The following is a 13,554-nucleotide window of genomic DNA, read 5'->3' on the forward strand; positions in this document are numbered from 1 at the left end:
TCTTCTGTTTTTAATTTTTTATACATGCTTTATCATAAGCTTTTAATGCTTTTTAAAAGAACACAAATATAGTAGGAAAGCTTATTTATGTAACCCCTTCACCCCCACCCTCAGTGAGGGGACAATTGTTGTAATCATTGCAGTTTCAGAATTATTTCCTTCCTAATCACATTCCATTCATCTAATTAAAACAATGTGTTTTTTTAAAAAAATGTCTAAATAGTCTTACTCTGATTTTATTTAGGAAAGAAAGGGAGGAAGCAAAAAAGTTAGCTTTACAAATGCTGATTCAAAAGCTGAATTTACGTTGTAATGTCTTCTTAAGACGAAGAAGGGTACGTTGGTTATATGCTGAAGAAATGCCATGGCGATCTCAGATGAATATTTACCTGGGAATTAGTCACTTCAATTCATTTAAAAAACGGCTGGAGGAATTCTATAATATTGAAGTTCATACCTTACAGAATATGAACAGGTAAAAATATGATATTGTTATTAGTTCTTAATGGTACACATTTCACCATGTTCCAGCAGTTTCAAAAATTTTCTGTTTTATTCCCCATCCTTCTGTTTTTCAGTTATAGCTTAAAAGGATACAAACCTCAAAGAAGTTGCTTATCTTCTACTATTGTTGCTTCCTGGTGTGCTTTTTAATAATATACTACTTTGTCTTGTCTCCTTTAAAAAATATGATTGTGAACTAGAGAAGCTCTGAGAGGAACAAAAGAAATTAATTGATACCTGTAATTCAATTCTGTAGATTTAAAAAAACAACAAAAAAAATCTTGCTCAGGACAAGTTTTTTAATTTACTCATTGATACTGATATATAATTTGAACTGGACGAGGTCATTTTGAAGTGAGATCATTTATCATGCTGCAAATCTCTAGTTTTGACCCCTCCTTCATTTTCCCAGCTGGAATAATGATCCTATTTCTACTTATAAATGATATTTGTAACCTATATTACCTCAAAATCTTCTGGATAAGGTATTCTGTATTAAATCTCAATTGTCCTCAATTTAATATTCTATTGTTAAGTCTCCCAACAGTCTCTTAAGCATGATTTGTAATATCACCAGATTGTCACTTTGTCGTGAGCAGGCTTGTGCATTCCAATGAAGCTATGACCAATGCTGTTGTGAGTAATGTATACCCAGCGGGGTTACCCACGGTTATAGAGAGGAACCAGATGAAGAACGATCCAAAGACTTCAACAATAGAGCAGGCGAATGATAACATGGTACATGGTATAACGGCTGTGAAGATGGGCGAAAGCTGCAAAAGATGGGAGGTCACCAGTTGTAATGATATCCATACCATTGGATTAGAACCTCTTTTTGCAAAGATTGTTTGTGGGTTGCTGTGCATCAATCTCCAAACATTTATTTATTTATTCTAACATGCCCCATCTTTTTTAACCCTGGAGAGGACTCAAGGTGGCTTTACACATAGGCAACTATCTGATGCCTTAAAACAATGTACAATTAAAATAAACATTTTAAAATATAATTATAAAATACATTAAATCATTTAAAACAATACCTTCACTATTAACCATGCTGTTGCACCCCAAGGCAGCGTGAGCACTGGAAACTAGACAGAGACCAATAATCATATAATATCTTTATTAAAGTAAATATAATTTCAGGAATGCATAAGTGGAAAGGATGAGTGGGAAATAGTCCTTTGAAAAAAGGTATGAATAAGTCCAAAAAGATGACGAGAAATGTCCAGTATAATTGTCCAAAGTCCAAAAACCGAAACACGCTCAAACTGTTGGAAAGTTTGAGTGGGGAACAACAAGGAAACAAGGCTGAATAACAAGGTCACTAGGAGGTTGTCGATATCAAGGCAGAAACGAGACGAAGCAAAGATCAAACTTGATTCAGGAATAAGGCAAGAAAGAGGATTTACTCCGGTTCTACTCGGGAGTCATGGCTTGGCTTAGCTGCCAGGAACAGGAAACTTGGCTGTGTAAACACCGGGAGCTAGAGTCGGTGAACTGTTCTTAGGTATTTGCTACATTGACACCGCAAAGTGTTTTCAGTGCAAGACACTTTTATGGAACGAAGGTCAGATCCCAACGAAGGGAAACCAAACTCCCCAAGGGTTCCCAAGGAAATTTTCTTATCCACAATCCCCTCGCGATGCCAAGCGGTTACTCCTTTGAAGCCCTTGTTTTTCTGATCTCTGGCGATGTAGAAACTCCCTTCCGTTGAAGGGCACGTTCTCTGGAGAACTCTGGACATCTGGTTCAGCCACGGGAGTAACATCTCCAGTATCTTTCCCAATTAAGGAAGCATCTGAACTATCAACAGCCGGCAGCTGTCACTGAAAGGAGCTCTGCGGACTAGGCAAAAGGTCAGAATAAGCTTCATCCTGGTCAAAGTTCATTTCTGAATCAGGTTCAGAAACCAAAGGTGGCTGGGATATGACACATGCTATCCACAATTATAATCCGGACTTTTTCAATAGACATTGTACGTAATTTCATATCTATCTATTGCACAAGTTTTCCAAAGGCTTGGTCATAAAACCACGTTTTCACTCTCTTACGGAAGGTCAGGAGGGAGGGGGCTGATCTAATATGCCTGGGGAGGGAGTTCCACAGCTGAGGGGCCACCACTGAGAAGGCCCTGTCTCTCGCTCCCCCTAATAATGCCTGCGAAGGAGCTGGAACCAAGAGCAGGGCCTCCCCAGATGATCTTAAACTCCGAGATGGTTCATAGGGGGAGATCTGTTCAGACAGGTAAGCTGGGCCAGAACCGTTTATAGGCTACAGCCAGCACTTTGAATTGTGCTTGGTAGCAGACTGGTAGCCAGTGGAGCTGACGTAACAGGGAGGTTGTATGGTCCCTGTATGCTGCTCTGGTGAGCAATCTGGCTGCTGCCCATTGGACCATTTGAAAGCTTCCGAACAGTCTTCAAAGGCAATCTCATGTAGAACATGTGTAACCCAGTCCAACACATGCTATAGCCCTATACTCTGTTAGGCCTTGCGACTGACCAGGAGTACTTTTGTCTTGTCTAGATTCAATTTCAATTTATTCGCCTTTGTCCAGACTATCACAGCTGCCAAGCACTGGTTCAGGGCCTGAACAGCCTCCTTAGTAGCAGGTGGAAAGGAGTGATAGAGTTGAACGTCATCTGCATACAGATGGCATCAAACTCCAGAACTCCAGATGATCTCTCTCAATGGCTTCATGTAGATATTATACAACATGGGAGACAGTAATGACCCCTGTGGGACCCCACGAGACAATGGCTGTGGGGCTAAGCAGGTGTCCTGCAACAACATCTGGGAACGGTCCTCCAGGAAGGACCTGAGCCACTGCAGAGCAATACTTCCAAGATCCATTCCTGCCAGGCATCCCAGAAGGATACCATAGTCTATAGTATCGAAGGCCTCTGAGAAGTCCAGCAGAACCAGCAGGGACACTCTCCCGTCTAGTTCCTGGTGTAGATCATATACAAAGGCGGTTTCAGTTCCATGTCCTGGCCTAAAGCCACGCTGTGTTGGATATAGACAATCTGTGTCTTCCAAGAACATCTGGAGTTGCGAGGCTACCACACGTTCCAGAACTTTGCCCCAAAAGGGGAGATTGGAAACTGGCCAAAAGTTGACAAATTGAGTAGGGTCCAGATGATGAATGAAACAAATTCATGCATAGGCGTCTTCTACAATTATACTCAGCCACGAGTGATTGCCTACAGATACATACACACATACACAAAACAACAAAGTATTGGTTTTGATCTTTAAAGCCCTACATGGCTTGGGTTTAGGTTATCTAGAAGATTGCCTTCTCTTGTATAATCTGCCCCGGACACTTAGGTCCCTGGCGTGGCTTCTACTCCAGCCAGCCAGCCAGAACCAGACTGGTCATTCTGTCACGAAGGACCTTTTCATTGGCTGTCTCGAAACAGTTGAATGATCTACCAGAAGAGATCTGCCAGTGAAATTAGCTGTCAAAATTCAAGATACAACTAAAGTCCTATCTCTTCCAGCAGGTATTTGTTGTTGTTTTTTTTTGTTTAGTCACTTTTGACTCTTCGTGATCTCATGGACCAGCCCACGCCAAGAGCTCCCTGTCGGCCGTTGCCACCCCCAGCTCTTTCAGTGTCAAGCCAGTCACTTCAAGGATACCATTCATCCATCTTGCCCTTGTCTTTTTTCCTTCCATTTCCCCCAGCATCATTCTCTTTTCCAAGCTTTCCTGTCTTCTCATTATGTGGTCATAGTACTTCAGATTTGCCTCTAATATCCTTCCCTCCAGTGAGCAATGAGGCATTATTTCCCGGAGTATGGACTAGTTGGATCTTCTTGAGATCCAAGGCACTTTCAGAATTTTCTTCCAACATGTGTGCATCTTCCTTCACTCAGCCTTCCTTATGGTCCAGCTCTCATATCCATAGGTTATTACGGGGAATACCATTGCTTTAACTATGCGGACCTTTGTTACCAGTGTGATATCTCTACTCTTCACTATTTTATCGAGGTTGGTCATGGCTCTCCTCCCAAGAAGTAAATGTCTTCTGATTTCCTGGCTGCAGTCTGCTTCTGCAGTAATCTTTGCGCCTAGAAATACAATGTCTGTCACTGCCTCCATGTTTTCTCCCTCTATTTGCTAGCAGGCTTACCTAGTGGATTTAAACCTGCATTTTATTGGTGTTGTATTTTGATATGTGCATTTTAATAGTTTTGTGATTTTTCTGTTTGTTGCTGGGTAACAAATAAAAGTATTATTATTATTATTATTGATGATGATGATGATGATGATAATACTAAAATGGCAAGATGAATATCTTACACTTTTTGATGCTTTTCTAATTTGGTGTTTTATTTTTCAGTTATGATGATCTTGACCCTGAAATATTATCATTAGACAAGTCAGGAACTATTGTTGTGACAGCAACAACAGAAGAAGAAATGAAATCTTTTGTTCCTCCATTTTTTAAAAGATCAGCATCAGGAAAAATAAGAAGAAAAACTGGTAAATGTAATTTACGGTGTAGTTGTGATCTTGCTTTATCAATTTGCTTATAAAAATAAATTAAACATAGATCGTGTTGCAGCCTACCAGAGGTTGTGGATTTTGCTCCCTCTGGGGTTTTATTGATGCTAAATTTGGTCTTATTGCTAAATTGATTTTTCCTGTTCTGTTTTTTATGTTGACTTGTAGAATGATTTTAAATCAACGATTGACTGAATGATATTTGGACTGGTTGCATAGTATAATGTATTCTGCATTGTTATGCACCCATGCCTGGTATTTTACAATATTCACAGATTTTTTTTATTACTATCTCATGCAACAAACCATCATCGTTTACTAAGATATTTGAGACGACATCAGGGTTTGGGAAGATGGAATGTAGTTCAGCATGAATTCCTCAAAACAAACTGACTATTTTAGTCATCTTATCCAGTGCTTTATTTTTACTTTATATCCCTTCCTTCTTAAATGCATGAATTGAAGCCTGCATCCCTTCTGTTTTGATGTCTTGTTGGCCAATCTGCCTTGTGTACCTCATCTGCATCTTTTTCTGGATTTCTTGATCAAGATCTGCTTAGCATTTTAATTTATTAGTCAGTTTTCTGTTTTAACCCCAGTCTATGCATCTTGCTTCCAGGACTCTGATGGGTTCTGTGTTCTTGATCCTGTCTTGCCTAATTGTTAAGGAATTTTTTATTCAATTTCTATAAAATCCTTCCACCTCAATATTTGTTATGATTTTGCCTGAGAGTCTTGTTTTTAACTTGTGTCTATCCTGCATATGACTTTCCATTTAGAAATGATCTAGAAAAGAAATTTTGATGTCTTGCAGTATACAAAATATTCTTTTTTAATACACACAAACTATACATATATTAAATGAGTCTTAATCAAAATGCAAATAATCCTAGTACATCAAACTAAAAGGTCCATTTTATTAACATACCTATAGAAAGCTCTCCCATGATTCATTTAAGAAGTTTGTTTCTTTGATGAATTATTTGTTTAGTTTGGAGTATTTAGACTTACCGTATATACTCGAGTATAAGCCGACCCGAATATAAGCCGAGGCAGCTAATTTTACCACAAAAAACTGGGAAAACTTATTGACTCGAGTATAAGCCGAGGGTGGGAAATGCAGCAGCTACTGGTAATTTTTTTAAAAAAAATAGATACCAATAAAATTACATTAACTGAGGCATAAGTGGGGTAAATGTTTTTTGAATATTTACCGTATTTCAAAGAAAAACAGTAAGCTAACTCTGTAAGTGCATAAGTAGGGTCAACAAAAACAATATGGTATCAACAATAACTTTATAATAATCATCATCATTATCATTATCATCAACAATAACAACAACAACTTCCTTTGTATCCTGCTCTATCTATCTCCCCATGGGGACTCAGGCTGGCTTCCAACATAGTAACAGGCAAACATTCAATGCCTATATAATCAATGCAGAGCTAGATATAGCTCTATAATTATATATACTAATTTCACATTTGCATTTCCCCCCTGAAAAGTTTGCAAATCCTCTGTGCATTTTCCTCTTGCAATATTTGCAAGTTCCATTTATCTATGTTTACATCTATTTAGACATCTGTGTGTGTGTGTGTGCTTGCATATTTAAAAGGCCTATATCTATATTAATATCTATCTATCTAGACATTGCTCTCTATATAGAGAATTATATCTTTATAGAACTTGCAGAGGCTTGCAAACATATGAGGGGAAAATTCATATATTAAATTAATGTATTTGTAGGGGGAAATCTATATATTATTTACAAGCTTTGGGGCATGCATCTTTTCCCCCTCTAGCCTGAATTTTATTTTGCAGTTTCCTCTGTCTATTCGACATATTTTCTGCACCGTGATATTCAGTAATTTGCTATGATGTAATCTCCTGCTTAATACACATGATTTGTGAAGAATGTTTCACTTTTTCTCAAATGTTTATTTTGTTATCCATGCATATAATCTCTCACTTTTTCTCAGTTCTTGTGTATTCATTTACTAATATTTGTCAGATTATTTGAATCTCATCTGCATTTTATTTTTCTATTATTACGAAGAAAACCAGTTTCCGAAATGACCATATGGCTAAAACTAACATAATGAAGGGCCTTGGTTTGCTACGCTTTTAAGAGTTTTCCTGTTTGAAGTTAGGTGATTGTGACATCATATTATTTGCTGTTGGGAAATTGAGGGCATAACATAGGTTTAACATGGACCAGCCATATTCAGCAGTAGTTTGACAAAGTAGCTGATGAATTCCAGGCCAAAGAAGTTTGTAATTTATTCCAAAGAATACAGTTATATCAATATTTTAATAGTTTATTTATTGTTTCTGCCGTATTTATATAAATGTATGCAATTACTATTCAGCAAATCTTGAAGATATATTTTGAAACAATTCAACCATTTCAAGACCTTGCTTTGAAAGGAATTTGCAAGTGTTGTGATATAATCTTGATTGATCATTTTCATATTTGTACCAATATTCACATAGCAGTTCCCTTTTATCCTGTAGCATTCCACAGGGCTGCTATTATAGCAAAAGAGAAACCTGGTTCCAGAGGTTCTATTACACATTGTAAGACATACTATTTCTTCCATATCTTTTGATCTGTTACACCATACAGAAATTAACCTCTTTGTACCTCTTGCATTGTTGGACTTGCCAGGTGACTGCACTAGGGAATACAAAATCCATTGTTCAGTTTGTGGCCAGTGTATTGTCTTCAACCATCCAACTATAGAGAAAGTTTTGAGGAATACTAGAACCTTTCAGGGTTCCTTCAACTTGACTTTTCATCTGTGTTTCTGATATGCTAGATGCACTTAAATAATTCTGAGATCATGAAAATACTTGCCCCAAATATTCTGCACCTAACAGTTTCTAAAAGTCAAGACTTCCTTGCTGTTCTTTGCTCAGACACACTTGGCTCTTCTTCCCCTGCGTTGGACTCTGTTCCTTCCTTGTCTGCATCTTCCTGTATATTGCAGAGTGCTTCCTCCACCACTGTTTCCAGCTCAAGCCTAATTGATCTAAGTAATCATCTTACTCCTGAAACTGATGCCTTGATGGATCCTAGTGATCTGACCCAGCATTCACCTTCAGTCCCAGATAAAGGTGCGTTACTATATATTGGTCAAATGGCTCATAGGCGAGGAGTAAATCTGGGTGAGAAGGGTTCTTTTTAATCCAGTGATGGCTTCCTCAAACAACCATCTGTGCAGCTAGCTCTTTGGTGGAAAAAAGGTTTTATGAATGGTAGAGTACCTGTGGGAGTTGGGCAAGTGGTTATGCTGTCTGTAGGAGGCAAGATACTAAAACTGCAGTAGTTATCAATGAGCAAAAGAGCATGGCAGGGTACATACATATAAATAAAAAAAAACTTGACCTGAAGAGTAAAAAGATATGGGAAAAGATGAAATTGATAGACTTTCCTTGATGATAAGGTTTCAATTTAAGCACTGGAATAGCTCTAAAGGTTATATAGAAGGAAGCGGGAAGTGAGTGTTTCCACATAGTATCTGGCCTGTTCTTCCTGAAATATTTTGCTTGTTCTCCTGGCAAGCATTAATTTTATTTGACTGATTGAATCAATTTGTCAGAAGTACTGACATCTAATTCTCAGTACTACCAGACACAGCTTCTAATGGAGTATTTCCCCCACCCTAACCTGTGGTTTATTGAGTCAGTTGATACCGATTAAACTCCCAGTATTCATTCTTGAGTTTACTCATCAATATGTTCATTAATCAGTTCAAACTGAATCATATGTGATATTTACCTGTGATGTATTTCTCAGATACAATAGTATCTATAACTTAGTACCAGCATAAATATAGAATGTAAAGGTTATTTCTCACTATAAGCAATTATTGTTTTGCTAGAAACAGATTTGGTAATAATTATGTTTCTTGGTAATACATTTGGATAAAATTACTATAATTTATAAAGTCTTGCATAACTCCATTCAAGACGCTGATACCCTATTTTGGTTTTAGACACAGATCCTTCTTCTGATCATTCTGTAAGAGATTCTCCTCGTCCTCGATCAGGTCAAAGAGCTGTTAGCTACAAGGAACGTGAAAGATTTCTCTGCTACTCTGCTATGATGGACCACTTCGCTAAAATTTTTCTTCATTTTAGAAGAGCTGTGGTATTACCTTCGTTAATTATTATGTTTATATTTTTCTATCAATTTTTCATAGAGAAAATCAGTATTGGTTTCATATACTAAGACCCTGAAATCACAAAATCCATATTCACAATTTCATTTACCTGCGCCCATAGAAAATGATCTAGGTATTTTCTAGGCCTCTAGGCCAGCGATTCTCAGTGTGCTCTGCAGAGCCCTTGGAGCTACGCTCTTCCTTCCTCCCCCCTCCCCTTCCCCCCTCCAAGCTTTCTCTCCTTTTTCCTGCTCCTTCCCCTCCATCTGCCTTCCTTGTCCCCAAAAGCCTCTTTTTCCTTTCATCCTTTGCCATTCAGATCCTTTCCTCCTCGCCTTGCTTGTTTCCAAAACCCTATTTCCCTCCCCCCGCTCAGGGGGTCCTTTGAATGTGCTTTTCCTGCATGGCAGAAGGGAGTTGAACTGGATGGCCCCTGGATGGGTTTCTGTTGTTGTTATTATCATTATCATTGTTATTATTATTATGAAGGCTAGATGGCCATCTGTTGGGGGGGGGTCCTTTACCGTGCTTTTTCTGCATGGCAAAAGGGGATTGGACTGGATGTCCCCTGGGGTCGCTCCTATTATTATTATTATTATTATTATTATTATTATTAATAATAATTACAAAGCCTAGATGGCCATCTGTTGGTGGTGCTTTAGACTGGATGGCCCCTGGCGTCTTCCACTGAAATACTGTTTATATTGATCAAAATTATTTCCCATGTCTGATATATATACACTAGCTGTGCCCGGCCACGCGTTGCTGTGGCGAAATATGATGGTATGGGAAATAAAGTATTGAGGAATTGGTGGTAGTTAAGGTAAAGGGTAAAAGTTTTGCCCTGACATGAAGTTCAGTCGTGTCCTACTTTGGGGGTTGGTGCTTATGTCTATTTGTAAGCTGAAGAGCCGGCGTTGTCCGTAGACTCCTCCAAGGTCATGTGGGATAACTGCATGGAACGCCGTTACCTTCCCGCCGGAGTGGTACCTATTGATGCACTCACATTTGCATGTTTTTAAACTTCTGGGTTGGCAGAAGCTGGGGTAACAGTGGGGGCTCTCTGCGCTCCCCCAATTCAAACCTGCAGCCTTTCGGTCCAGAAGTTCAGCAGCTCAGCGCTTTAACACGTTGCTGCCTTTAACATGGCCGGCCCTGCCTCCCGTGGCGTGCACCCGCTGCGGCGGGAGTCCTTCCAGGCCACGGCCTGGAAGGACTCCCGCCGTAGCCTGGCTGGGACAGGGCATGCAGGGCGGGAGGCGGGGCCAGAGCTGTCCCCGCCTCCCGCCCCACGCGCCCTGGCCCTGCCTCCCGCACCACCCGCGCTGTGGGGAGCGAGATCAGGGTGTGCGGCATGGGAGGCGGGACCAGGTCTGGCCACGCCTCCCACGGCGCAGCGGGGGAGGCACGCAAAAATTTTTGCGTACCCCTGGAAATTTCCTCGGGCCAGTCCTGACATGGCCACATAGCCCAAAAGACATACAACAACCCAATGCCACTTCTGCTTACTACATTAGAGGATACATAGCTGAACATGAAAGTACTGGGAGCAGGGGGTTCTGAAAGTGTGTTTGATGTCAGTTTTGCTTCTTTGTTTTTGATAGAAAATCCTCCAAAAATTGTACCAAACAGGAGGATTTTGGAGAGCTTGGGGTGGGGGAGCTGTAGTGTGGTGGGGTATGGGGTAATGGGTAGCGAAAGTGGAGTTTTGTGGGACTATTGCATGAATACATAATTACGAGCAAACAGTTTAAGAGCTAAACACAATTCTTTGTATTTTAATATTAAAGGTATGAGAACCATCTATCTCCCTATTTTCAGATCTTTATTTTGTACATTATAATGCAGGTTCTTGCTCATCGTGGGGGCCATTGGACATTGCTCCAGAATGCATGCCAGGATCTTTGGAACTACACTCAGGAAGTACTATCCATCATTAAACATTCACCATCTTTCCATGCAGCATTTCCTTTTACTAAGGAGCTTTTCCATAAAACCATCTGGCTATCATATTATATGGCATCAGATGCCCTCATTGACATGATTGTTGATCTCCAAGTCAGTAATTCTGTGAAGGTAATTTAAACACGAATTTATGCATATTGTAATATTTTAAGGTATAATTTACAATCAAGAGAAGGTTAACAAAATTGTATTCTCAAAGGGTAATTATGCACATCAAGAGAAATGGTTTACTAGTGCGACAGAAAGAAATGTTCTTGATATACTGTACATCAGTAGATTTTGTATGAAACATGTAGTAAATTGGGAACCCTAGTTAACATCATGACCAAACATAACAGCCTTCCAGTGGTAGAGTAAGAGTTCATTTGTATCTGCAACTTGATTTGATAATTTGTTTTGCGCAACATTTTCAGTTTGAGGCTGGAATAAGCTATGAGGACTGAGAACAGGGTAGAACTGGCCTGCATAACCTGTGGCTCTTCAGGTGTTTTGAACTTCAGCTTTCAGAATTCCATTGAGCAAGTTGGTTAGGGCTCCTGGAAATTCCAAACACCTGGAAGGCTGCAGGTTGTGCAAACTTGGGCTAGGGGAATGAATTGTCTTTTGTCACTAACCTGCTTGCTAAGTTCTCATTGGAGGAGGGAGGTCATATTTGTACACTCTGATTTTTCTAGCTGCTTCTAACTTTCATCTTCCATCAGCTGTGCTGATGGGTGCACTTCAACTCAGGGCTCCCCATTTGTTCAGCTGCGGGGGATTGAATTGTTGACTATGGCTTGGTAGAATTACCTCATTTTTTCAATTGTTAGATATCATTGATTGTAAGATGCACCCTAATTTCAGTACCACCCCACAAATAAACATACATACAATACACCTGTGATTCTAAGATGCACCCCATAAAGAGATGTTTATGTAGGAAACAAGTGCCTCTTAGAACTGAAGAAATACAGTAGCTGTTTAGAGGCTCAGTTCTATAGTTGCCGATCAGGAAATGCTGATCCCCTTAGCAAAAGGTCTGGAATGTTTCTCTGCTATATAGCATTGTTGCATTATTTTGCAGCAAAAAAGCTAATCTTACAGCGATAATGTCTGTCAGTGTTCAGTATCAAATAAGTCTTGGGGAGGTGTCAAGAGTCAGACGCCAATTAACGAACAAAACAGAGTTTATTCAGGAGATAAGCCAAAAAGTAAACATAAACACAGAAGATAACTTGAAACACTTCACTATCAATGTTTCAAGAGCAGTCCGAACAAAAATATAACTCAAAAGTATGTCTTAACAAGCCAAGCTGTTTATCCACGCAGGCATTCAAATAAAACTAAAAAGACGCTTCAGTTCAGCTTAGAAAACAAATTGCGTTGACTACTAAAAAATAGGCTAAATAAACAAGAACTTGAAACCTTCCAAAAGCTGCAATGAGCAGCTGAAATCCGGAACTCCAAGCAGGAAAAACAAAGCTAAACAAACTTAGTGCAAAAGGCACTTTTGGTTCCAAACCGTTACTGTAACAGCCAGCCGGCTCTGTGGATTTAAAGGGACAGTTCCCAAAAGAAAACACCAAACTGGTCTGAAAACAAACAAACTAGAAATGCAGTAAACTGCTTCCACGGTGCAGATAAAGCCAAGAGCTCCAAGAGGAGGGTGAAGAGACGTCGTCAGGAGGATCCAAGGTCAGGTCAGGAGGCAGCAGCGAAATCCGGAGGGCAAGCCAGTAGTCAAAAGCGAGAGTAGTCGTCAATCAAAGGGCGAAGACAGAAGCAAGGTCAAATTCCAATCCAGGGTCCGAAGAGGGTGCAGTCATCAAAACCAAGTCCACGAAAAGGCACAAAGAGCCAAGCAACGATGGTAACAGCAGCTAGAAATAGTAATCAGAGTGCAGTCCAGGGAAACCCACACAGTTCCAGCCCTCCGTTGCAAAGCAATCCCAGATAACTTACATCAGAAGCACAGTCCCAGTCCAGTCTTCATGAATGCACAGAAATCCCAATGGCGCCTCAGCAACACCTTGCCACACGCAAAGTGAAATGGCCAAACATTCCCATTTTATTCCCCTTCCTCTTGGGTGACCAAACACTCACACCCAAACACCAGGTGTCCCAGATCTTACTCAGAGTCCAAACTCCACACAGCTAGGGCTCGTGGATCAGGAGTGCCTAATAGTTCATCGGAGTCCCAATCATCCTGCCCATACTTAGCCCCATGAACACTTAAAGAACCATCCTCCCTTCTCCAAGCATCCCAAGTGGGATCTACTCCTGCAGACACCCGGTTCAGTAATATCCATAGGCCCCAAATCCCCAGACATCTCTGGTGGCTGTGCCCATTCAGTGCCCACTTCCCCAGCCACCACCTGTTCCCCAGCATCCATTTCTTCCCCAAACTCCCCATCTGAATCTTCCTC

General features: G+C 40.2%; 1 protein-coding gene across 8 annotated transcripts in view; it reads left to right on the forward strand.

Moving 5' to 3' along the window:
* Positions 1-13,554, forward strand: part of cfap54 (cilia and flagella associated protein 54) — a 156,291-nt gene that overhangs the window by 72,949 nt on the left and 69,788 nt on the right. For 7 of the 8 annotated variants that reach the window (XM_062982835.1, XM_062982828.1, XM_008110880.3 and 4 more), the window contains exons 34-38: positions 245-475; positions 4,854-4,996; positions 7,938-8,135; positions 9,017-9,171; positions 11,033-11,260. In XM_062982835.1, the coding sequence (XP_062838905.1) occupies positions 245-475; positions 4,854-4,996; positions 7,938-8,135; positions 9,017-9,171; positions 11,033-11,260 (955 nt within the window). The remainder of the gene's footprint in view (positions 1-244; positions 476-4,853; positions 4,997-7,937; positions 8,136-9,016; positions 9,172-11,032; positions 11,261-13,554) is intronic. The other variant, XM_062982834.1, reaches the window with a different exon arrangement.

This window comes from Anolis carolinensis, chromosome 5 (genome assembly GCF_035594765.1).
Source record: "Anolis carolinensis isolate JA03-04 chromosome 5, rAnoCar3.1.pri, whole genome shotgun sequence".
In the NCBI taxonomy this organism is placed as follows: domain Eukaryota; kingdom Metazoa; phylum Chordata; class Lepidosauria; order Squamata; family Dactyloidae; genus Anolis; species Anolis carolinensis.